Source organism: Emiliania huxleyi (genome assembly GCF_000372725.1).
Source record: "Emiliania huxleyi CCMP1516 unplaced genomic scaffold EMIHUscaffold_113, whole genome shotgun sequence".
NCBI lineage: Eukaryota > Haptophyta > Isochrysidales > Noelaerhabdaceae > Emiliania > Emiliania huxleyi.
In genome coordinates this window covers 243,464-268,688 of record NW_005201613.1, presented here as the reverse complement: position 1 = coordinate 268,688, position 25,225 = coordinate 243,464, and the positions used below count along the sequence as shown (strand labels likewise).

The following is a 25,225-nucleotide window of genomic DNA, read 5'->3' as shown; positions in this document are numbered from 1 at the left end:
GCGGGGAGTCCCCCCTGGGTGGCTCCCCGCGGTATCGGAGGAATTTGGAATTACACCCGGCTCAGAAAAAGGGCTTGTTCATAAGAAGGCCGCCCCAAAGCAGAGGGAAGACTTCGGGGGTATCCCAAGCTGGGATGGCCGGTCCCACACGAAAGAGGTCGGAAGGCGAAAATCGCGCGAACCCACGGACTCATAGGAGAGCGTATGGAGCCGAAGAGGCCAACGCCAGTGGCCGGGGTGCCATAGGGGAGCAGGTTCGCGAGGAAGCCATCTCGGCCATACCAAGGGAAGTACTGCCGGGGGGCGGGGAGGGGGGCGTAAAAAAGGTGTCTTGTGAGTGTCGTCTCGCATTGCGGCGCGCGAGTGTCTCTCGGGCACTCTAGCGGACACGCTCGGGTGAGCTCGGGTGATCTCGTGTGATCTCGGGTGATCTCGGGTGATCTCGGGTGATCTCGGGTGGTCCTCACGGTAGTGGCGCGCGAGGTGAAGCTCCAGGTAGTCGAGGCGGAGAGCGTGCTGCTTGGCCATCCGCCCAGCCATGAGCGCGGCGAGCGCCGTCGGCGGAGCAACCAGCCCGCCCGCGCGGGCAGGGAGCGGCTGCGCCGCCGCCTCGTGCGCGGAGGCGTCGTCGCACTCGTCGGCGACGTCGGCGCGCAAAAACAGGATGCCGTGGAGGGGCACGGTCTCCCCAAACGCGGCGGTGATTGGGTCGACGGCAAGCCTACCGTGCGGGTGTGCGCCGCTGACGGGGCGTGTGGGGCACTTGCGGCGGGAGCACGGGTCTCGTGCCGAGCATTCGCCGCCCCCCGGCCCCCACTCTTCTGTGTGTGATCTGGTGTGCACGAGCTGGCGAGGCGACAGACAGAGCTGAGCCTGGCGAGATACTTCCACGCCTCTCGGGGTTTCATGCTGGCCGAGTCATGCTGGGGCGAGCCCTCGGCGAGGCTGCGTCAGCTGTTCCCACAGCAGGCTGGGAGTACCTCGACAGAGCTGAGCCGGGTGTGGTGAGGAGCTGTCGAGGCGGGAGCACAGGTCTCGTACCGAGCATTCAGCGTACCACGGGAGTGCACGAGATCTGGGGAGATCTGGGGAGATCTGGGGAGATCTGGGGAGAGATGGGTCTCGTGCCGAGCGGAGTGCAACGGCTACGAGTACAAGGAGTCCGGCTGAATACGGGCGAGTGCAGTCGAATACGTGTCCTCCACACGTGTCCTCCCGAGCGCCCGTGGGAAGTGTCCCGGAACTGTCCTCCCGAGCTCCCGTGGGACGACAGTAGAACGCCCGTCTTCCGCTTCTACGGACGGCGAGCCAGCCGCGCGCGAGCTCGGCGCGCGCCAGCACCTCCGCCGCCCTCGTCCTCGAGCCGAGCGAGGAGCGCACCTCGTGCTCCGACGGCTCCTCCGCCGCAGCGGCGCGGCCGGCGCCCGAGGGGCGCATCCCTCGCATCCGGCGGCGCGGCGCGGCGCCAGAGGAGGCGTCGGCGACCTGCGTGACGGAACACACCCAACCTCGGGGCGGGAGGACGGTGTCGTGCAGAGTCTTCAGAGCGCCGCGTGAAGACGCGGGAGATACGAGTACAGACGACGGCAGCGGAGAAGGATGAGTTGTCGAAATCAGCAATTTGAAAGCCCGAGTCCGTGCTCTCGAGCGCTAGTTGGGAGACCAGACTCCGGATCCGGCTTCTAGGTTCGGCGAACCGCGGCGGCGACGAGCGCCTCCGCCTGGGCCTCGTCATCGCGCGGCGGCTCCTGGACCTGCGTGGTGGATACGCCGACATGAGGGCGGGAGGGCGGCTGTGCGGCGTATTCGGAGCACCGCGTGAATACACCGGGGTAGAAGACAGTGAAGGCAGTGGAACACAGCGGAGTGCAGTTGACTACGTGTCCTCTCGAGTGCTGGCTGGGAGACAGGAACGCGCATTCCGCTTCTAGGCTCCTGGACCCACCAGCCAACCTGCGGCGGAGGGCGGGCGGGCATGCGGCGAGCGGTGACCAGCTGCGCCGCCCGCTCCCCGTACAGCGACTCAAACAGCCGGCCGACATCCGCGTTGGCAAACTGAAAGCTGCCCAGGCCGAGGACGCTGGTGCGCGCCGCGAGCTGCGGCTGCTCGCTCGCGAGGCGGAGGGCGGACATCTGCGCCAGCGCCGCGCCCAGCGACAGGCCGACGAAGACGATCTGCTGCGGCGCGTCCGCGCCACACAGCCCGGCGAGCCAGCCGCCAAGGCCCTCGCCGAGCTGGTCCAACCGGAGGGAGGAGCCGCGCGTCGAGTGCTCAGCGTCCCACAAGTCGGCGTGGTGGCGGTGCACGCCGGCGTGCACGCGCATCGCCGCGTCCGGAAGCCACTTGACGCCCACCATCGACGAGTTGAGCAGCGCCTTGATGTCCTCGGACGGCGGCGCCGCCTGCCCGCGGCCCGGCCTCGAGGCGGCGTTGCTGTCGACGCGTGTGCCGCGAAAGGCGAGAACAAGCGTGCCGGGCGTGTGGTGCGGCGCAAACGCCACGCAGCGGCCCTCGACTCCGAACACCCCGAGCACCTTGTACCGGAACGACGGCCCGAGCTTCTCGCCCTCGGCGTCGCGGATAGAGTGCTCGACGCTGCTTCCGCACGCGTCGTGCTGCAGCGAGACGGTGTAGTCGCTCGCGAGCGCCTGCAGCGCGAGCGCCTCGCCCGTCCTGAAAAGGTGTGAAATCCACGGCACGGAGGCGTCGGCCTGCATAGCGCCGCAGGCCGTGAGCTAAGTCCTCGCGTCGTCAACGAGTGCCACAGGACCCTTGCCTTGATCGAAGTTTTTTTACAGTCGTCTGAAACCGACGCAAGGAGGACACAGGTAGGTGTGGCCCTGTGGGTGAAGTCTGGAGCTTCCGGGTGAACTCTGGACTGCCGCCCGCCACACAGGGTAACGCCCTCTGCCTCTTCGCCCGCCCTCTGCCGCCTCCGCTCTCCTCGCACGCGCTGTCGGCGCCGAGACCGGCCGCCGCTCATCCCCTCGTGTGCCACCGCAGGGACGACACCCTCGCGCGACGTCTTGAGCTGGTGCGCGTCGCGCTCGGTCGCCGCGTGCCCGCTGGCCACCGATCGCCGCCGCTCACTGCCGTCTCCTCTCCCAACCCCACCCCGCCCCGGCGGTTTGGCTGTAGAGCCTCTACAACAAACTCTACAGCAAAATCGCGCTCTACATCGCTCTACATCTGCATCGCTCTGTCCCGCGCCGAATGTAGAGCTCTACAGCTCTACAGCGCCCCAGAGCGCTCTACATCTCTACAGCTCTACAGCGCTCTACACTCTACATCCTCTACACCCTCCCTCAGCCCTGAGTCTGAGTACTGAGAGCTGGTCTGGGGCAAAATCTGGCACTTCTGGGGCAAAATTTAGGAAATCGGCAAACTACCCGGGTATTTTCTAGGTATACCCGGGGGTTTTCCAGGTACCCGCAAAATACCCCGGTATTTTGCCGATTTTGCCGATTTGGCTTTTGGGGCCGCCCAAACGCCAGCCTCAGACTCGGCTCAGAGCCCGGGAAATAGAGGGGGCTCTAGGGAAACTAGCAGGAAACACGGAAAGGAAACAGAGGGGCGAGGAAACCCTTGGACAGGCCAAGTAGGCGCGGGCGCCGCGCTGGACTCCTCGCGACCAACCTCCTGCCGACGCCGCTCGCGGCTTTGCGCTCGGACGCCATCGTGCACGAGACGGAGACGGCCGACACGATCATGGGCGAGGCGCAGCAGAAGGACTCGGCCGAGGGCACCACCGCTCAGCCCGCGTTCTTTTTTGATCGTGAGCAAAGGGGATCGCTCGAGGCAGGATCGAGGAGCCCCTAGCACTCACTTTAGCTGCGCGCTCCTGCCCCGCTAATGCGCCTCATCGTCCTTTCGTCGTTGCTCTTCTTTGGCCCAACGCAGGCCGCTCCCGTGGGACAGAAGCAAACATTCAGGGGTAGAGCGGGAGGGACGATGCTGCCTCGCTCGATCAATCTTGTAATCGGGCCTGGGCCAAATTGGGCACGGTGCACAGCTGTCGACCATCGGAAATGGAAGACGGTTGACATGGTGAAGGAATGGGCAGACTATGTGGTGTACTTCGCCAACTTCAAAGGGTTGCCCCTCCCTGATGACTCTGTTGGCGCGATCTATGCGTCGCACACGATGGAGCACACGCCCATGCACGTTTCGCCTCGTATTTTCAAGGAGTTCCATCGCGTGCTGCTCCCTGGAGGTTTTCTGCGGGTCATCACGCCCAACCCGCGGGTGACGATGCAGCATTATCTCGCCGGCGACAACAACTTCAGCCTCTTCCAACGCCGGCGTCGCATCCAGCATAGCGGGCACAATTGGACCCCTTTTGAACTGCTGCGGTCAGATTTTCTCTCCGTCTCACACCAACCAGACCAGCTTGGAGGAACAGGGCTGGCACATCAAAATGCGTGGGACGCGGAGACGATGATCAAAGACTTTCATCGCGCTGGCTTCCGCACCGCATACGAATCCGCCTACAACCGCAGCCGGAGTGGCGAGTACTCGTTCGAGGGCCCTGGCGGCTGCCATTCAGAGGCTGACCAAGCGGATCGGTCGCTCTACGTGGAGGGCCGAGCGTAGTTTGTGGAGCTGTGGAGCTCCAATCGGGGGTACACAACGCGGGGGGGAAGCCTTACTTAGCAGAGTGAAGACTTTAGGCTCAGTAGGGTAAACGCCTGCTCGAGGACGAGGTTGGTGACGTACGGGTCTCGTTCCACCGCCAAAGTCGCATGGCAAGACATCCAGCGCATACCGCCAGGCACACATGCTCGCTCTACGTGTAAGCTCCCACTCGGGCAGTGAGTGGCTCTCCTCGATGCTGGCCGGCATTGCTGTCCAAAGCAAGCAGACAGCACGCACCCCACCGAATCGCGGTGGTGTGACGACGCCTCTGCCGTGAGCGGCATGGAGGCCCCTACCTTGAGCGGCATGGGGAACCTGGTTTGTGGAGCTCCCGCACCTTACCTAGAGAGTACGGCTTTCGGGGCCATGATGTCGGTTCCCCATCGGACTTTTTTTGTAGTGGAGAGAATTGAGTAATCTTTCTGCTGTAACCAACACTGTCATCGCTGTCCTCTATTCAGTGCAGTGTCGCCTTCCTTGGCGCTTGGCAGGACGTGCTGTGTGTGTTGATTAGTTCTGGATCCTGCCTCGGCCTGCACAGAACAACCAACAAGTTCCTCTTGTAGCTCGATCGGTCACACCGCCATCGCCGTCGGGGAGAGGGGGGACGACACTGCTTTGGCAGCGTGCACCTCGATCCTGTACCGTGTTTGTTATGACCCCCCCCCAATGAACACACCAGTGAGGGAGGGCGAGACGATCGAGGGGTCCCGTACCATGCGGAATCGACCCTATCAAGTGCTCAAGATGACTCAAGTGCTCAAGAGTCAAGTCCGTCCGTGGCTCGGAGGGAGACTTCAAGACAGGAAGAGGGAAGGAGCGGGGCAACTGGGAATGTCAGAACCCCTGAGAGACGCTGGCCCAGATCCTGTTTTGACGCCGCGGTTGTGCCGGGGACTGCTGTGAGAGGCGGCCGCATGCATCTGAGACCTAGTCTGAGACATCCTCGCGCACGTCCAGATAGCGTGGATCGCAGTCAGTTGTTGCCTGCCGGCGGCGCCTGCCTGGGGCGTGGCCATCAACGCAAGTCCACCAAGCATGCTTGATGTACGTTTTGGTACGCGGTAAGTAATTGTTTTCCCGCGGATCCGAACGGGTCTCCGTGAACGAAGACTCGAAGCGAGCGAGGATCACTCTCTTGTTGGAGACTCTGTGGGAGCACTTGGAGTGCAGTTTGTCACCTCACACTGAGAGGGCGTATGTAATTCTTTTTCCCTGAGGCTGTTGGTCATTTTCTTCTTTTTAGTGTACTTAAAGCTCTTACGAACATTCATTTTAATTAGACCGAACATACCGGAGGCGAACTCGTTATTTCTTTTCCTTTGGATGGCCGGCGCGGGAAGAGCCCCCCCCCCCCCCCCCACACCCTCCTGTCCGGACAACGCGGAGCACATACCCTCTTGCTACACCCTGCAGGTGAGGGAAAGGCACAACTCAGAACGATGGGCTTGCCCATCCCGGAGTGGTTCGATCCCACACAAACCCGCGACGGTGACGGGAAGCGTCGTGCGGTGGCTCAGGCCCAGTGAGGTAGTGCGCCAGACCAACCCGGATCCTGCTGAACAAGCTCCTCTTGTAGCTCGATCGGTCACACCGCCATCGCCGTCGGGGAGAGGGGGGACCACGACACTGCTTCCCTGCAGCGTGCACCTCGATCCTGTACCGTGTTTGTTATGACCCCCCCCCCCCCCAATGAACACACCAGTGAGGGTGGGCGAGACGATCGGAGGGGTCCCGTACCATGCGGAATCGACCCTATCAAGTGCTCAAGTGCTCACACACATAACCCCTGTGCAGGGCAGTCTGCCTCACTCAGGGCGCCGCCGCCGCTGCGCGGGGCCGCCACCGGCGCTGCTGCCGTGAACACTGCCGCCGTGTACGTCACCATCGCCTCTCTTCGTCGCCGATCTCGCCGACGCCGCTCGCCGCTCGCCGCCGCCCTGCCCTGCCCCGCCCAGCCCTCGCACAAACAAACAAACAAACACACACACACACACACACACACACACACACACACACACACACACACACACACACACACACATACACACACACACACACATACACACACACACACAAAACACACCCTGCCCTCACACGAGCGCCCCGCGCCCTCCCGCCCCACGCCCTGCGCCTCACGCCTCCCTCCCCACCCTCTCAGGCATTTCTGTTCTCGTCCCCGCTACTCGCCGACTCCTCCTCCCCCCGCATGACCGACGACTACCCGTCCTTCGGCGACTCCTCCCTCTTCGGCGCCAACGTCTACTACCGGGGGACCGTCGCCCTCGGGCGTACTGGAATGATCCCAGCGGCACACGTCTACGAGGGGGGGCTCCGAAAGGTCGGCATGCCTGGCATGTCGGGCGAATAGGCAGGTCATTGACCTCCCCCCGCTTGTCCACCCGGCGTGAGGGGCGGGAGCGCAGCCACTCCAACGGCTGGAGAGTTTCTGAACGGCCGTGCATGCACTGCATGCCGGCTTACTAAGAATGTCCCTCGCTCCTGCTCCTCTCTCGGAAGACGCGCGCCGGCCCGGGGGACTCGCTTGCGATCCCGCTCCAGCCAGAGGCCGCGTGAGGCGTGTGGGGCGGTGTACGCTGGGGCTGCCTCGGCCCCAAGTGCGCTGGCCTCGCGTCTCGAGGGGAGGGCGGCTCGTAACTGAGGTTCGCCGTCAGAGACAGTCGTCCTCCCCTCAACCCGACGAGAGTGGGCGGGCAGTCCCCGTGGCTGCAGTCGCGCTTCCGAGCCGACTCCGCCCCTCTCTCCACCCGGCCATTCCAACGGCCAGGCCGCTCGCTTAAGGCTGATTGGCTAGACGAGCGGCCTACCTCCAACGGGGTATAGGTTCGGCGGCCGCCTCGATGTGGCCGTCGAGGCGGCCGCTCTCGTGCTGCTGTGCCTGTGCCACTAACATGCAGCGATGGAGCTCCACTCTGTCCGGTGCACGTCGTCAAGTGGGCACGCCGGCGGGGCCGTCACTCCGCCTGTTTGTGCGAGCACGGCGTCGGTGCTGCAGACGTTGCCGTGCTTAGGACCGATCAGAGCCACCCTGGCACGAGCAGCCAACCTTGCGTGCAGTTGCTACGAAAGAGGCGCGCTCATGCTCGCCTCCCGCCCCACCCCCTACACCCGAAACAGCCCCAGACCTTGAAGAGGCGGACAAGCGCAGCGTTGAATTAAGTTCTTGTTACCTCCGACGGCAGGGATTGGAATCCCTCCCCTGCGACCTCGTTTTTCCAAGCCTGATGTGCACTGCGTCGGTCGTAGCGTTGGATTCACTGGTTAATTTATCGCGTACGACACCCGCGACCTGGAAGGGCGAAGGTGCTGTGGATGAGGATGTGGCGGCGGTCAGGGTGACTAGTTGTGGAGCGGCCCTCCGCAGCCCCTCGCCGCAGCCCCTCACCGCCAACTACAGCGCCACCACTGCCATCGCTTCCACCCCTGTCACTGCCTACCCTGTCTCTCTCCTACCGTCTCGTCGCCGCCTACTTCTCCGCGACTGGCGCCGTCGACGCTCCCCGCTGTCGCCTCCGCTACCCTCGCCTCCGCTACCAAGCCCACGGCCGCCTCTTCGCTGCGTCCTTCGTCGCTGCGTCCTCCGTTGCGTCGCCGCCGCACGGCACCCATCCCGCCCACGCTGCCGCCGCCGCCGCCGCCACCACCGCCGCCGCCGCCGCCGCCACAACCACCCCTAGACTCATCCCCACCCACCCACCGCCCTTGCTGCCTCCGCCGAGATCTGCCTCCACCATCTCCGCCCCCGCCGTCTCCGCCCCCGCCGTCGCCGCCGCCATCGCCGTCGCCGCCGCCATCGCCGCCGTTGCCGCCGCCATCCCCTCGCCGCTGCCGCCCTTGCCGCTTCTACCTTCTACACCTTCGCCGTCGCCGTCTCCGCATTCTATTCTACTCCTTCAACACTCGCGCCGCCGCGTCGCCGCCACTGCTCCTGCTTCCCTCGCCGCCGCCCACGCCGCCGACTCCTGCACCGCCGCCCCTGCCCGTCTCCGCCGCCGCAATTTCACGTGACCGATGTGAGTATACGTATACATACTCTATCACAGTGATTGGCCGGCGAAAGCGCCAGCAAAGGCGGCGGCGATGCTTGCGTTATCGGCACGCTTCCGCTTGCGGGGCCCCGCCTCCCCCTCGGAACGGCGGCGGACTTTCTCAACGTGATTCGAGCGGCCGTCAAGCAGGCTCGGAGTCTCGCTCACCATGGAGCGCACGAGGCGCAAGGCCTCATCACGAGGCAATCGCTGTTCCGCCACAGCGACCATTTTAGCGATGACTTCTTTAGGGCGAGCCGCCATGAGGAAGCTCGGCGCCTGCCGCACCGCCACGCGCGTCGCCGCCTTCGCCTCCTCGCCGCCGCCGAGGCACTGGACGACGGCCTCGATCACGGCGACAGGCTGGGCCGCCCGGAGGAAGCTCGGCGCCTGCCGCACCGCCACGCGCGTCGCGGCCTTCGCCTCCTCGCCGCCGCCGAGGCACTGGACGACGGCCTCGATGGCGGCGACGGGCTGGGGCGCCTTGAGGAAGCTCGCCGCCTGCCGCACCGCCACGCGCGTCGCCGCCTTCGCCTCCTCGCCGCCGCCGAGGCACTGGACGACGGCCTCGATCACGGCGACGGGCTGGGGCGCCATGAGGAAGGTCGGCGCCTGCCGGACCGCCACGCGCGTCGCCGCCTTTGCCTCGGGGCCGCCGCCGAGGCACTGGACGACGGCCTCGATCACGGCGACGGGCTGGGCCGCCCGGAGGAAGCTCGGCGCCTGCCGCACCGCCACGCGCGTCGCCGCCTTCGCCTCCTCGTCGCCGCCGAGGAGCTCGACGACGGCCTCGATCACGGCGACGGGCCGGGGCGCCCTGAGGAAGGTCGGCGCCTGCCGCACCGCCACGCGCGTCGCGGCCTTCGCCTCCTCGCCGCCGCCGAGGCACTGGACGACGGCCTCGATGGCGGCGACGGGCTGGGGCGCCTTGAGGAAGCTCGCCGCCTGCCGCACCGCCACGCGCGTCGCCGCCTTCGCCTCCTCGCCGCCGCCGAGGCACTGGACGACGGCCTCGATCACGGCGACGGGCTGGGGCGCCATGAGGAAGGTCGGCGCCTGCCGCACCGCCACGCGCGTCGCCGCCTTCGCCTCCTCGTCGCCGCCGAGGAGCTCGACGACGGCCTTGATCAGGGCGGCGGGCTGGGGCGCCCTGAGGAAGGTCGGCGCCTGCCGCACCGCCTCGCGCGTCGCCGCCATCGCCTCCTCGTCGCCGCCGAGGCACTGGACGACGGCCTCGATCACGGCGACGGGCCGGGGCGCCGTGAGGAAGGTCGGCGCCTGCCGCACCGCCTCGCGCGTCGCCGCCTTCGCCTCCTCGCCGCCGCCGAGGAGCTCGACGACGGCCTCGATCACGGCGACGGGCCGGGGCGCCGTGAGGAAGGTCGGCGCCTGCCGCACCGCCTCGCGCGTCGCCGCCATCGCCTCCTCGCCGCCGCCGAGGAGCTGGACGACGGCCTTGATCACGGCGACGGGCCGGGGCGCCGTGAGGAAGCTCGGCGCCTGCCGCACCGCCTCGCGCGTCGCCGCCTTCGCCTCGGGGCCGCCGCCGAGTGCCGCCGCCAGGTCGTCCCGCCACTCGCACAGCTGCCGAGCCGGCTGGCGCAGCCGCTTGCCCGCCTGCAGCAGCGCACGGAGGCCTGGCGCATCGGCGCCGGCCAGCTCGACCATCGCCCTCACCTGCGGTTCTCGGTGCTCGGCGTGCCAGCCCGCGATGGTGTCGACGGGGACGACCAGCCGCTCGAGCTCCTCAGGGAACCATCTGGGTGCGTCAAAGTCGTCAGCGGCGACGATGTCCCTCCACCCGCCCCCCGGCACGGCCGCCTCGAGGTCGTGCGCGGTGACGGCCAGCATCAACTCTTCGAGCACCGCCACTCCGGTCGAGCCGTCAGAGTCCATCGCGCTCTCCAACCACGGCACCAGCTGGGCGTGCGAGGGGGCGAGGGCGGGCAGCACCGACGTCAGCATGTGCCTGCGCCCGATGCCGTCGAGCAGAGACACCTCGATCCGGTCTTCGACGATGCTCGAGGCCCACGCCGTGCCCCGCGAGGACGGCGACGGCGCTGTCGCAGTGCCCAGCACGCTCCGCCTGTGAGCCAGGTAGTCGTGCAGCCTCACCCGCCACCCGTCGGCGATCGCACCCGCCACCTTCGCCTTGGCGTCGGCGAGCGACGCAGAGGCGGCGCGGAGGCTGGGCAGGCCCATGACGAGCAGCGTGCGGCAGCTCTCCTCGCGAGCGTGCCACGGGAAGTATTTTGCGCTCACGTACTCGGGGTGGTGCGTGGAGATGCAGCACGCGCCCGCCTCAGCCGCATCAGCCACCAGCTGCGGCGTGACGCACTTGGCCGCCGCCCGGCCGCACACGACGAGGACGGCCCTCGCACCCACCGCTTCGTCGAGGCCCACGCCTGCCGTCGGCGAGGGCAGGAGCCGCAGCAACGCCGGCGTGTCGACGATCAAATCGCGCACGACGCTGCCGCCCTGGAGGCGCGGCAGCTCCACCGCCCACCCACTCTGCGCCTGACAGCCGCCGCCCGCGGCGCCGCCGCTGCTGCCGCCAGCCGAAGCGGCATCCGCGGTGCTGCTGCCGCCGCTGCCGCTCCCCGGAAGGCGCTGCTGGAGCTCTCCCAAGGGCTGCCGCGGCGACTGATGGGGTGACGTCGGATGTAGCTTCCGCCGCCGGCGCGGCGGCGATCCGCCTCGGCTGTCCCGGCTCGGCGGCGTGCGGCTCGGCGGAGGCTGGCTCGAGGGAGGGCGGGGCGGCGGCGGCTGGCTCGGCGGCGGCTGGCTCGGCGACGGCGGGCTCGGCGACGATAGGCTCGACGGCGACCGCGGTGCGGCGTCCTGCGCCAGCCACTTGAGCAGGCAGCTGAGGAACCGCGTGCGCTTGTCGCGGTGCGTCTCGAGTTCGTCATGGCTCATGGTCTCGAGCAGGCACTGCTCCGCATAGTCGTCGACGCACCCGCCGCCGTCCGTGCGCAGCGGCCGCGGAAGTACCACGAGCGTCGAGTCGACGATGACCGAGGCGAGCATGGCATCGGCCGAGGCGTGGCCAAGAAGCTCTGGCACGCGGCGGACGAGCACATCGAAGGAGACGGACGTGGCGACGCCATCGAGGAACGGCCAGTGGTGGGTGTGGCTCTCGCCGGCATAGTGCAACAGCATGACGACCCCGGCTTGCCTCGCGTCTGGCCCGATCCACGGGATGATTGCGCCGTGCTGCGCAAAGCGCTTGGCCAGCTCCTCAAACCCAAACTCGAACTCCGCCCACTCCATGAACGCCTTGCGCGTATCCTCGTCGTCGCAGCCAAAGGCTTCGGAATACACGAAGTCCCGGACGCCCTCGAGAGATCGGAACCGGCCGTCGTCCTCCGCTTTGCGGCGCGCCACGACCGCCCCGTGCTGCGCCACGGCCATCGCAGCCTCGGCGCCCGTCGACGCTGCCTCTGCATCGATGCCCTCGCCGACTCCTCCTGCTCGACCGCCGCTGCCAAAGCCTCCGCTCTCGACGAGCCTCGGCCGCCCTCCGCCGCCACTCGCGCTAGCCGCGCCGCGCCCCTCGTCACCGCCTCCGCGGCTGCCGTCCCCGCCGCCGCAGTCGGCCCGATCATCGTTGCTGCCAGTCGCCGTCCCGCTGCCCTCGCCCCCGCCCGCCGTCCCATCTCCGCTTGCGTCGGGCGAGGCAGCAGAGACGCCGGGCGAGGCCGAGGGCGAGAAGCCCAGCTCTTTGACCGTCTTGTCCCCGCCTGCGCGCTGGAGGTACAGCCCGCCGAGCGCCCGCGCGACATCTGCGGTGGCTTCGTCATCGCTCTGCCCGCCGCGGTTCACCCCGCCGCTGACGCCACCCGACGCAATCATGGAGGCAATCACGTCGACGCGGTACGGTGCGTCGAGGGAGGCAAAGGCGACGGGGTCGCGCGTGGCCACCTCGCCGAGCACCTCCAGCAGCCGCTCGAACGTGCCGAGGCCGCGATAGCCGGCATCCTGCGATGCGTCCGTCCTCCCCACGATTGCGGCAGCGTCGCCCCAGATGCCTGAGCCGTGCTCGCGGGCCAGCGCGAACAGCGCCTGGCGGCGAGGGCTACCCTGCAGCTGCTGGGCGATGACGTCGTGGGCGTTGGGGTCGAAGAGCTGCAGCTGGCCCCTGACCATCCACGCGTCGCCCTATTACTAGGCGGCGGGGGGGGGGGGAGGGGGGGGGGGGGAGGCCGTCACACTATTACTAGGCGGCGGCGCGTCGGGGTCTGCTGGAGCGGCGCACTCTCTCGGCGATGAGCACGGGAACGCCGTGCACGAGCATGTCGCCGTCGTTGAAGACGAGCATGCTCGGCACGCCGCCCGCGAGGAGCAGCCGGTGGAGGGCCACCGCCATGTGGTCGTTCTCGGTTCCGCGGGGCGAGACGAGAGGCACGATGTTGTCGAGGCCGGAGGTGGGCTGCTGCTTCTCCTTGAGCAGCTCGGCCAGCAGGAGCTGTTTCAACTCGCTGCCGTGCACCGAGCCGAGCACCGCGGCCCGGACTCGGTTCGCGCCGTCTGTCGTGGCCTCGGCATCGCGGCGCAAGGCGGCGTGGTCGCCACCGTAGCTCGCGACCACACGGATCGCCTCGCGCTGCGCCGCATCGCGGCGGAGCCGCTCTCGAGTCGGCTCCTGCGGAGCCGCATCTCCGCTGGTGTCCACGCCCTCGAAGAGCAGGAAGACGGCGGCGCCGTGCCTGGCCAGACTACGCATCTCGTCGACAAAGGCGTTGATGAGCGGGGCCCGATCGCCGGCGTGCCAAGCAAGGCAGCGTGTGAGCGCCCAGGGCCCCACGATCAGCAGGTCATGCGAGACCGTCGAGCAGTCGACGATCAGGACATCGCGTGGTTCGATCGTATAAGGGACGGCCGCCGCCTTCATGTACTCGCAACCTTGGCCACCTCCCATGTCTCTACGGAGCTCCGCGACGAGGAGCGGCGGCGGCGGCGGCGGCGGCGGCGACGGCGGCGGCGGCTCCTACTGGAGCGCGGCTGGCAGCAGCCGTGCGCCGACGTGGCTTGCAGCAGCCGTGGGGCGACGTCGTCGGGTCAGGCTGCGGCTCGGTGCCGTGTGGTTCCCACCGGCATCGCCTTCCGGTCGCGCCATGCAAAAGAAAAAGGCAGAAAGAATGACGTGGATTCGTTTGTTTTGCCCTTTCTTGTGCGCCACCGCGGACAAAAGTTCCCAACCAACCCTTTCCTCCTTGCCTAACACGTGCGGACCCACCACCACAATAATACACATGTTTGGCGCCTCGTCGGACACACGGAGCCATACACGTAGACACTACACAAGAAGACGCGCGCGCCGCACACCTTGCCAGCGCGTCTCGCCCGGCGGCGGCCACTTCCGCAGCTTGGCTGCCGCCGGCAGAAGTGGATGGAGGAGCTCTCGAAGTACGCCGCGAGCTGCCGCGCCGTCGGGTAGTCAAAGATGAGCGTCGACGGCAGCGTCTGCCCCGACGCCTGCTGCGCGGCGGCTTGCCGAGCCCGCACCGCTCCAAGCGAGTCGAGGCCGGCCTCCTTCACCGGCGCGTCCGCATCCACGCCCGTGCCGGTGGTCGACTCGAGCGATTTCATGATCATCTCGAGCGTCACGACGCGGCTCTCAGATGCCCAGCCGGTCGCCGCCTTGCGGGAGGCGTGCCCTTCTAGCAGCGGCGGCACCGTCGGCATCAGACCGAGGAACTTGCCCCACGAAAGGACGGCCAAACTCATCACGGCCGGCACGCCCGGCAGCAGCGCTCCACGGAACGCCGTCGCGCCCTGCTCCAGCCCGATCAGGCCCATGCCCGACGCCGCCTTGATCCGCGCGTTGACCGAGCTGCTCGCGGCCATGCCCACTCCGCCCACGGCCCGCACTGCACGCTCGACGCCGCCTGGCCGCCCTGCCGCCGACACACGCCGAGCGAATCGAGGCAACCGTTCGCCGCGCCATAGTTGGACTGCCCGCCGCCGCCGATCAGCGACGGCGATGGACGAGAAGCGGACGCACGCATCGAGCGGCGCCGCGGCGCACGCAAGCTGCAAGCCCCAGGCGCCGTGTACCTTCGGAGCGTACACCCGGCGGAGCGTGCTCGCCGTCTGGGCGCGCAGCAACCCGTCGGATAGGACGCCGGCCACGTGCCACACGACCGCGAGCCGACCCGCCTCGCCGCAACGCGCCCCGCTAAACCCACAGCCGCCGGATGTCGGCCAGCTCCGCCGCATCGGCGCGCGCCACGCACACGGAGCATTGCGGCCGCGCCTTCCGCAGCCGCGGGCCGTCCGCCTCCGACACCGCGCCGCCGCACGCCGCAAGCACAGCCGTGGAAGCCCCGCCCGCCGCCAGCCACTGGCCTGTCAGCAGGTCGAGCCCGCCGGTGCCGCCCGAGAGCAGATGCGTGTCGCGCGGCGGCGCGGGGGCGGTGGCGGGGATAAGGATGACCACCTTGCCGGTGTTTGTGCCGGCCTGCAGGCTGCGGAACGCGGAGAGCAGGCTGCGCTCCAGCCCGAAGCTCTGCAGTGGCAGCCCGTGCAGCACGCGCGCCGCCGCGTGCGCAGACAACCGCTGGAGTGTGCCCCGCATCCACACCGGCGTCTGCTCGATCGTGCTGTCGAGCGCGATCGCCACGTAGCGCGCAAGCGACGCGCTCCGCAGCCGCTCCGCACTCCACACCGCGCGCTTGCCGATCTCGCACAAGCAGCCGCCCTCGCCCAGCGGCGCAAACGAGCCAGCGATGAAGTCGGCGGACTAGCTGTTACGAAGCGCAGCCGCGACGCGCGGACGAGCGCCGCCGCGCCGGCGAGGAACGCGCCGCCGTCCCGCGAGCTGAGCGTCTCGCCGCGCAGACCCGTGCCATGCAAATACCAATGCTTGTACGGCCGGCCGACCGTCACGCTTGCGCGCGTGCCGACCCAATGTGTGTACTCGCCCGCTGCGAGGCCAACGCCACCGGCGCCCGCTTGCAGCAGCGCGTGGTGGCCCGCGCGAGGCCGCGACGCGAGGAGCGACATGTGAACCGTGCACCACGTCGTCGGCAGGGTGCACGCCTGCTCGACCGTCAGCGAGTCGTCGATCGCCGCCATCAGCCGCGAGTCGCTCCGCGAAACGATGCCAGCGCCGCCAGGCCATGGCCGAGCACAGCGTCGCCCACGCGCAGGTGCGGCGCGCCGCCGCCGCAGCGAGCCACGTCTGCAGCGCAGTCGCTGCCGGGAGGACCGGGGTCGCCGGGGTACACGCCGAGGACGTTGAGCACGTCGCGGAAGTTGAGACCGACCGCTCGCACGCGCAACTCGACCTCGCCGTCCGCGGGCGGGGAGCTCTCCTCGGCCTGAGGCACGAGCCGGAGGTTCGACACCGCGCCGCGCGCGTCGAAGTGCATCCGAACAGGCCCGCTGGTTGAGCCGCGGCACGCGCGGCCGGCCGGCGTCGAAAGCGACCTCGGGCTCAGGCAAGCCCGAGTACCCGAGCCCAAGCTTCGCGGCGGCCGCCGCCGAGCCCGCCACTGCCGCAGCGGCGTCGAGGTCAATGACTGGCAAACGGCACGTCGGCGCCTCGGACCGCACTTGGCGGGCCAAACCCACCCATCATGCCCGCATGCGCGGACGCGCCAGACCCGCCCGATGGCCGGGCGCCGAGCGCGCGGCTCGTCAGCAGCCACACCGGCAGCGCGACCTTGGCGGTGTGGGCCCGCACGATGTCAAAGGCGGCCGCCAGCACGGCGAGCGAATCGCGCTCGGCGCGGGCGCCGCCGACCCCCGCGGCAAACGCGACAGAACGAGGCCCGCCAGCCGCCGCCGCCGTCGCACGAGTGGCGCCCGCGCCGGACGCGGCGCTCGACACCGCTCCGGAGAGGACCAGCGATGATGCCGCCGCCGCCTCGGGGCCGGCGTCGGCAGACAGCGCGCGCGCTGTCCACGCCGTCACGTTCAGTGTCGCCATCGCAGGTGCCTCTTCGGCGCAGCCGGCCTTGAGGGCTCGCGTCTCGAAGCCCGACAAGTGCGCGCCGCCTCCGCCGCGTCGGCTCTGACTCACTAGAGCGAGGCGAGTCGTGCCGATTGCCGCTCCGCCACCGGGCACAAGTGGCCACGTGCGGCGCGCTGCCCCACCGCAGCAGCTGGCGACGCCCACATGCCCGCGAGCGTGCGGTACGCAGGGCCGTACTCGAGGCCCATCCCCCGGAACGCGGAGTACAGGTCCGCGGCGCTCGCCGCCCCGCAGCTCCCGCGCACCGCGGCCGGCTGCGGGCGCCGCCGCTCGTCGCCCGGCGGCGCCGCATCCGTCGAGCCGCCGCAATGGGCGGTGCTTGCCCCTTCCTCGGTGAGCTCGCTTCGCACCTCAAAGCGCTCCTCCGCCGCGTTGAGCTCGCACACCACGCGCAACTGTGCCACATCGCCGTCGAGCAAGAGGGGCAGCAGGAAGAAGACGCGCCGCAGCAAGCCGCTCGCCGCGTCGGTCGCCGCGTCGGTCGCCGCGTCGGTCGCCCTCGAGGCAGCCGTCGCCAGGGAAGACGACATAGCCCGATGTGGTCCGCCACCAAGCTGCGCAGTGCGCCGGCTGCCGGAGATTTTCACTAGCGAACGAGCCCGGTCGGCGCCGCCGCGTCCACCCCTTGCGCTAGCGGATGCGCCTACTCCGACCAGCGAGCGCCTCGTCGTCCTGCCGCCCCGTGTGGAGCGAGAGGCGAGAGAGCGCGCCTCAAATCGGGTCGCCCAGCGCCATGCCCGTGCAGTGAGCCGCGTCGCTCAGCATCGCGGCGTCGGCGCGGCCCACAGCAGCGCCCGCTGCGTTTGGCCGTTGAGCGCCGTCAGGCTCGCCCTCTTGCCGTCCGGCCGCACGCAGCAGCCGACCAGTCGCAGTGTGTCGTGCGTGGCAAAGCTGCTGACGCGCAGCGTCGCGGCGCAGCACGCCTCGCCACGCACGTGCCCGTCCGCGCGCGAGTCGAAGGTGCGGCAGTGGCAGCCGGCGGAGAGCGTGCGGCGGCGAAGGTGGCCAGGAGCTCGAGAGGGAGACGAGAGTAGGTGCATTGCGGCGTGGCACTCCGACGCAAGTGTGCCGCGCGCGCTTTTCTTTTCTTTCTTTCGTGTGCCTGTGATAGTGCTAGCACGGCCAGTCCGCACCTGTGTCGAGCCTGTCTGCTGTGAGAGAGAGTTGTGTTCTTTGAATTTCTTTTTAAGTGTGCCACAACGCAAAATAACGTAGAGCACCTCCTCTCTCTCTCTCTCTCTCTCTCTCTCTCTCTCTCTCTCTCTCTCTCTCTCTCTCTCTGTGTGTGTGTGTGTGTGTGTGTGTGTGTGTGTGTGTGTGTGTGTGTGTGTGTGTCGATCTCCTTTCTTTATTTCTTGTGCATGCTGTGTGTAAGCTTTTTCTTGCAAATGCGCCCGTCCGAGGGGCTACAATTGTATCGCAAGCAAAGTGGGCCCACTAGTCTCTCCTTCCGCGCTCCGCTGCAACGCTCATACGAGCAGCAGATACCCCTTCAGACGGGCGGGGACGGGATCGATCCAACCGTCTGCGGCGCGCCCCGGGCTTCCCAAAGATAACCCCGCACGATGGTCAGGGTTCCGTTCACCGCCGAGATGCTCGGACTCGAAGGCGGAAAGGGCTCGTTGGTGGGGTCCTACAACAAGCGCTTCACGGCGACGAATGGCGTGAATGCCGAGCGCGCCTGTCTTGCGGACCTGCTAGCGGCTGCAGCACTGGGCCGGGCGCGGTCGGACTTTGGCGTCTGGTTGTTGCCGCATGGCAGGGCACCCGTGTATCTGCGGCTCGCGGGTGCAGCAAAGTGGTCCGAGTGGCACAAGAAGAATCAGGCTAAAGCATGCCGGCCACCCTCAAAGCCCTTGCCCATTGCGGACATCGCCGTCTACCCTCCCGCGGCACAGCAGCAGTTCGAGTCGATGAGGTATGTGCCGGTCCTCACCGCCACCGCCTCCCGGCAGCCGGCCGAGGGGGTGGCGCACCGCACGCCGTTGCGCGTCCTCGATGTGGTGCTTCCATTCGACCACACAGCCGAGCCGCCACCGGGATCGGGAGTGGTGCGTGTCGGCGGCCCGGGCGCCTTGGAGGCGGGCACGCAGCTGGCCTTTCAGGAGGCAATGCGCCGGCCTCTGCGCCTCTGGGGATTGGGTGAGGCGGTGCTTCTGCACCATCCGTCCGACCCGTCCTCGGCGGGTATCTTCGAGCCGTTCATTGGCCAGGGTAAAGGGCACTCAGCAAAGCCGCTCACGCCAGAAAAATGCCCGGTTCTCGCACATGCGTACCGGCACGACCCTCGCCTGCCTCTCGTCGCAACTGGCTGCATGGACGGCTGGGTCCAGCCCGCCCTCGTCTACTTCCCCTCTCTCTTCGACATTGCTGGCGTGTGGGGGGCGCTGTCCCAAGAGGAGGCTTGGTGCATCACCAAGCTGCGGCGCAGCTGCGACCTCGGCAAGGCTTCCATTTTGGCCTTCCAGCTCAACCCGAGCTTCACGATCCAACAGGCCATTGCCAAGCTTGCAGACGTAAGGGCCGCCTGGTTCCACGGCTGCATCCACCTGCGCTGGGCTCTGCAGTGTGCGCCAGCCTGCAGCCAAATCCACAACTTCCCCGAGGCACGCTGCAAAAAGCGGAATGCGGAGGGAGAGGTGATCGACCCGGGCGCCGTCAGGCTCGTCCGGTCCGCGGAGAAGTGCCCCGCCAAGGCAGCCTTCAAGAGGATTGTGCTTCCGCTGTCCAAGATGGCGCAGCACGTGCTGCTGAATGCGCCCGCCAGTGTCACGCCGCAGGTCCTCGCCATCCTGCGCGACAAGCTGCCGCTCGGCCTCAGGTTCTCCTACGCCTCGCTCAACATCTTTTGGGACGCCGATGTCGATCCTGAAAACCTCCCAAAGAGTCGGTTCGACCACCTGAAGAAGCGCTGGACGCACCTGCGCAGCGGTGAGGGGCACAGCGGGCTCTACGTCCACCGTGACCAGCACAACCGCGGCTTTGGCGCCGTGCTCATCTTCGGCGACTTTCAGGGCTTTGACCAGCGCTACGTCACGCTGTCGCTGGAGCTGCCATGCCCCGGCTGGTCGCTGGTGATTGGCGACTTTGAGGCGCGGCTCCCGCTGTGCAGACTGCGTGAGCCCACGGCCCTCTCACCTGTTTGTGCCCTCCCCCACAGGCGCTGCTGCACGCCGTGAGCTCGGGCAAGGGCTTCCGCATGTCGATCGTCCTCTGCAACCACAAGCCGGTCGTCGAGGGCTACGACTTCTTTGACCGCGAGGTGTGGGTGGCGGAGGAGGTGTGGGGGGAGGAGTACCAGGAGTGGGATTGATTCTTTGGTTATGTATAAAGACACCAAAAAGACAGACTGTGCCGACCGAGTCCGAGACGGCAGACGGGTCACTCAGCGGCGGCATCACAAAAAAAAGCAAAAATCGCGCGTCGTGGTAGGATGTGTCGAGGTAGCGTCGGCCGAGGAGGGGCAGCATCGCCACGTCTCGTCGCCGCCCTCCTCGGGGAGGATCATCGCAAGTAGGCCCGCAGGAGCACGCTTGGGGAAAGATGGACGATCTTGCGTGCAGAGGCGATGTTGCCGCCGATGCTATCTGCCAGCGCAGCAAAGACGGCCGCATGCGAGTCGATGGTGAGCAGCCTCGGGCAGTTGGCCACGGCCGTGCGCGCGGCCGCGTCGTCGCCGAAGATGTCGGCGAGCGCGGCGAGGCGGCCCGCAAAGACCGCGTATGGGATGGTGAGCAACCGCGGGCACGAGCCGACGGCCGAGCGCGCCGCGTCGCCGCCAAGGACGTCTTCCAACGCGGAGAGGCGCTCACCGAAGACGGCCGTCGGCGAGGCGACGGCGAGCAGCCTCGGGTATGCCACAGCGGCCGTGCGCGCCGACGCGTCGCTGCCAAAGATGTCGGCGAGACCGGAGAGGCGAGCCGCGAAGACGGCCGCAGGCCGAGCGACGATGAAGAGGTGCGGCGCGACCCTTGTCAAATTCTGCGCCGCCGTGCGCGCCGCCGCGTCGCCGCCGAAGAGACCGACGAGCGCCTCGAAGGCGTCCCTGGCCGCGCGGAGCCCTGTGGAGGAGGCGGCTCGGGAGGCGTGGTTCAGCGCGGAGAATCGCACCAGCGACACCACGTCGAGGCCTTGAGCGAGTACCGCCAGCATGTCTTGAGGGAGGTCGTCGAGGAAGTCCATGTAGGCCAACGGCTGAACCGGCTCGGGAAGGGCGCGGGAAGAATTTTACTGCGAGCCGTCTATCTAAAACGGATATTTAACCCTAGTAGGTGGATAGTGTCGCTGTTTTCGAAAGGCGCTGACGGCCCGGCGCGTACCGCGCGACGCCCGGGCTACCCACCAGTGAAAGGCCTATACCAACCCTTCAAAATGACCTACTAACTTTGGTACACTCTCACTTTGATATTTCCCGCGGTGCACACTCAAAGTCCGGAAATCTCACAGACGCGCGCGTTTTGGCCGGCTACCCCATCGGGTCGCACGGAGACACGGGAAGGCTGCCGCAAGCCGCCTCCGGGTGCAGGGGCCCGACGCGGTAGGCGGGGGCAACAGCCCGGTAGCTGGCCGCGCCTCTCCGCCCCGCCCGTCGCCGCTGCACCCCTTGCCGCGGCCCTCGTCGCTGCTGCAGCGACGACAGCCGCGGCACGAGGTCAGAACGCGGCCTCGGAGAGCTCGAGCGAAGGGCCTCCAGGGCCGCACCTCAACCTCTCACAGACCAGCGCAAAGCGCCATAGGACGTATTTTCTTGTCAATAACAAGGTCTGTGAAACAGGGTCTGTGAATGAAAGCACAATACAATTCCTCCTCTGTGAATTTCAAAAAAGAGACGGGCGCCTGCAGCGGAGCTTCTCGCACTTTGTTAAACACGCCAACGCCCGATCTGGCTGTGAAAAGCCGCGGAGCGCGACGGAGAGCCTGTTTGTGAACAGCCGCCCTATACCCAATCGTGACCAATAGCAATACGAAGGACAACGAGGATATGGGAGTGTGGTGCTGGGATGGGTGCATCGCTCCCTCGACCTCTAGACAGTCGCGGATCTAGACCCAGCACACAACCCGGAAGCAGAGACTCAGTGCTTAGTGCCGCGGCTTAGAGACTCAGTGCTCAGTGCTCAGTGCTTCTTCCCACCGCGCGTCGCCGCGGGCGCGGCGGCTGGTGGGCATGGCACGTACAGGATGATGGCCTGACCCACCCCACAGCGTCCTGCCTTCACGGCTTCCTCCGAGGCATAGCGGTGCCGCCGCAGCGCTCGAACCAGCTCGTTGGCGCGAGACCACGCTGGCGATTCACGATGGCGGAGGCAGCGACCGACACGGTGATCAGCATCGGCGCGCTCAGCCCGGAAGCGCTCGCGGCGCACGATTCGCGTGTCGGCTCTGTCACCGTGGGCGAGGCGTTCGAGCGCGGTGTGCCGCTGTCCATGCTGCAAGGCTCGATCCCGCAGGAGCTCATCGAGCGCGGCCGCGCACTCGGGCTGGAGCCTCCCCCGCGCGAGGGCGACCACGGAAGGGCAGCCACCTCAGCCGCCGCCGCGCCGGGTGGCCCGGGCTGCAGCATCCGGCCCGCCGCCATCTCGGACGCCGCCACCATCAGCGCGATGTGCGTGCGTGTCGCTTCCGCCCAGATTGACACCTCCGGCTTCACTCCGGTGGGGCGCTCCACGCTCTTTGAGGACATCCTTGGCGAAGCGGCCATCCTAGGCGAGCTGCAGGGCGGGGCGGTTGAGGCGTTCGTGTGCGTGATGGACGGCGCGATTGTCGGCTTCGCGGCGCGAAAGAGGCCGCTTGGCGCCGAGGCTGGCGCCCCACTGAGCCACGTGCGCCACATGTATGTCGAACGTTCCGGGGCCGGCATTGGCAAACGCCTGTGGGGAGAGCTCCACTTCCGCTTCGAGGAGGAGAGCGTCAGGCGTGTGACGGCCAACAGCAGCGCCAACGCGGTGCCGTTCTACGAGCGGCTCGGGTTCCGCAAAGAGGGCGGCGAGTCGGAAGCCGGCGGGCTGCTTTCCCAGCTGATGGTGTACACGATGGATGCGGACGGTGAGTGAGTCTCTACCACGGCGTGGGTGTTACGGTTGGATCCGGTGTCTCGCAAGGGCTTTTTAGCGATGTCACCCTATTGCGCGCTGTGCACTTGGAGCACTTGGAGTGCAGTCCCACTCGGGGAAAAGGTGTGTAGACCCCAAATCGGGTCCGGACTTCGGACCCGATTACGCTGCCGCCTCGCGCGCGCCGCTGCTGCCCTCGCCGGCAGCCGCCGCGGTCGCAGTGCCATCGTGCGGACTGGCGGTCGACTCGCCACATCGATTTCAACACCAGACTAGCTAATAAAAACCGCATGGTCGTTTGCGCTTTTCTAGAAGGAAGCAAAAGTCGGGCCACCACGGCCGCGCACCACGTAAGATACCAAGAAAACCGAGATCGCGAAACGTGCCCGCCTGCCACCCTCTCGTGGATCGTGCCTCATGCCCTCCTCACCCTCAGGCTCTCCGGAGGCTCCATATGTCGAGATAAAGAAAGAGGACCTTTATCTCCCGGCCGGCAAGGCGCCTGTCTATCCTGCGGCGCCTGATGACACTCGCGAGTATGTTCGAAATGAGATGAACAAGTGGACGCCCAAAGGCGAGGCGTCGCCGAACCTTCCCATCCCGCGCTTTTCCACTCGCGCGCGGATGTTTGGGGCCATTACGCTCCGGCCTGCCGATCGCGCTGACGACCACTCCGCCTCATACGAGGCCAACAACTTTGTTGTCTGCGATGCATTCACCGTACGCGGCGGGCCCCCGGTGAAGCTGCGGGCAATTTGCTTCATCTTTGCCTACGTTTGGGATGCCGAGGAGAACGACCTGGACCTCTTCAAGGATGCGGGTTGCGAGAGCCTGCGGGTCGGCTGGAACCTCGTGGTCACGGCGGGAGGCGCTCACGTTGCCATGCTCCCAATGCCAGACCCGAGCGACATTCAGGTGGTCGGCGCGTGCTCAGAGAAGACGCCAAAGGCGTGGGAGCTGAACAAGGAGGGATGCGCCATTATCGCAGACCTCTTCGGTACGAATGGCAGCAGCTTCGCCGGCCTCAAGCCGCTGAGATCGGTGAGCTCGTTGTTGTGAGCACACTTGGGGTTGTGTCTGAAGGCGGTAGACTTGCTCATAGGTGGTCGCCGCGGGCAAGAGGCTTGCGGCCGCGGAGGCGGAGGCGGAGGCGGCGCAGGCGGCGGCGCAGGCGGCGGCGCAGGCGGCGCAGGCGGCGCAGTCGAATTCGATCCTCCCTCCTGCCCCTTCTCTCTCCATCCTCTCCACCCCCGATGCGCCAGCGCGGAGCGGCAATCTGAAGGAGCAGCTAGATGAAGCAGCGACGGGCAGCTCCGCAAGCTGAAGAAAGAGTTTGCAGCCCATGGCATGGCTCTGGCGGCGGCGACGCGTGCCGTCCAGCGCCAGCGCGCGCGTGCGAGGGCTTGCTGCTCCGCAGAGAACGCGCAGCAGCGCCCCAGATCTCAGCCAAATTTGCGGCAGTCGTCAGCCACAGCGCTCCCAGCCAGAGCATCAGCTGGCCGCAATGAGGCCTCGTGGCGGGCGTCTCGGTCACACTTCCACGGTGGAAGCGAGCTTCGTCTGTACGGCCTGCATCTTGCCTCCCCAACTCGCTACCTCACCAAGGACAGTGCCAACCTGCGAGCTGCTCACGTCGCAAAGTTCTCAATCCTCGGCACGCGGTCGAGTGACGCCAGCCTTACCACGCTCCAGTACAAGACGATCGCTGCAGACAGGCGGGGTCGACACTGACCATGCTTCAAAATCGTCTCGAACACGGCTACACCACGGCCCACCCCAAGCGCAACCCTGGCGAGCTGCTTCCTGCAGCGGAGGACTGCACACGCGGGGCGAGGTCAGCTTCTGTGGTTGGTTGGTACGACAAGTATGCTTCCACCTGCGGGGATTACATGCCCGACACAGGCAAGCTGATTGTGCCTCGTCGCACTCGCAAAGAGGAGTGGGACGAATACAAGGCAGACCTCGGGGACGACGCCGTCTCCTACGAGACGTTTTGCAAGGTGGTCCGCAACAGTGACGGTTTGACGCATATCAAACGCGCCCGGGCGATTCTCAACTTCCAGAAGTGCACAACCTGCGTCAATCTGGACGCGAAGGTGAACTCAACCTGCTTACGCTCTTCGGCCTGGGATGGTACGGCCTGAGCAGTATGCTTCATTGGCATTCTCATCTTAGCACGCTTGTCGGCCGGGAGAGTGTCCACGCAGCGACGTTGGTGTATGCTCTGCCCAGTCATCCCACTCCTTTGCATCTTCCTCCGTGATCACAGAGGGCAGTTTGTCCCGGGTCTTTGATACTGCCGCTCGTACCGCAGCAGGGTCGAGCCGGCGGTTGCTGCCAGGACCCAAGATGAGGAAGGCGGGGTCCTCTAGCGAGGGACGAGCCGGGGAGGGGAGGCGGAAGGCGCGGGGGCGGGCCTCGGCGGCGCGGGGGAGGGGAAGGAAGTAAAGCACACGTTTGAAATCAGATTCAAGACACCTTTTGAGGATGAAACTCGCACATGCACGCC

General features: G+C 67.1%; 4 protein-coding genes across 4 annotated transcripts in view; 2 read left to right on the top strand and 2 right to left on the bottom strand.

Annotated features, from left to right (window-relative positions):
• Window positions 1–2,718, bottom strand: part of EMIHUDRAFT_109067 (hypothetical protein) — a gene marked incomplete at both ends in the record, with an annotated part of 4,308 nt that extends 1,590 nt beyond the window's left edge. Inside the window, 5 exons of the mRNA XM_005791420.1 lie at window positions 468–721; window positions 1,042–1,085; window positions 1,381–1,485; window positions 1,698–1,754; window positions 1,954–2,718. Of these exons, the coding sequence (XP_005791477.1) occupies window positions 468–721; window positions 1,042–1,085; window positions 1,381–1,485; window positions 1,698–1,754; window positions 1,954–2,718 (1,225 nt within the window). The remainder of the gene's footprint in view (window positions 1–467; window positions 722–1,041; window positions 1,086–1,380; window positions 1,486–1,697; window positions 1,755–1,953) is intronic.
• Window positions 2,719–4,045: 1,327 nt separating this feature from the next.
• Window positions 4,046–4,594, top strand: EMIHUDRAFT_223916 (hypothetical protein; the record flags this gene model as incomplete). Its single annotated transcript, XM_005791419.1, has 1 exon — window positions 4,046–4,594. The coding sequence occupies one exon, from the start codon at window positions 4,046–4,048 to the stop codon at window positions 4,592–4,594; it is 549 nt and encodes a 182-aa protein (XP_005791476.1).
• Window positions 4,595–14,866: 10,272 nt separating this feature from the next.
• Window positions 14,867–17,196, bottom strand: EMIHUDRAFT_223912 (hypothetical protein; the record flags this gene model as incomplete). Its single annotated transcript, XM_005791418.1, has 9 exons — window positions 14,867–15,031; window positions 15,128–15,388; window positions 15,466–15,729; window positions 15,822–16,010; window positions 16,093–16,211; window positions 16,246–16,354; window positions 16,454–16,689; window positions 16,770–16,842; window positions 17,017–17,196. 9 exons carry the CDS (start codon window positions 17,194–17,196, stop codon window positions 14,867–14,869), a joined length of 1,596 nt encoding a protein of 531 aa, XP_005791475.1.
• A 4,764-nt stretch (window positions 17,197–21,960) lies between these two features.
• Window positions 21,961–22,716, top strand: EMIHUDRAFT_223909 (hypothetical protein; the record flags this gene model as incomplete). Its single annotated transcript, XM_005791417.1, has 1 exon — window positions 21,961–22,716. One exon carries the CDS (start codon window positions 21,961–21,963, stop codon window positions 22,714–22,716), a length of 756 nt encoding a protein of 251 aa, XP_005791474.1.
• Window positions 22,717–25,225: the final 2,509 nt, after the last annotated feature.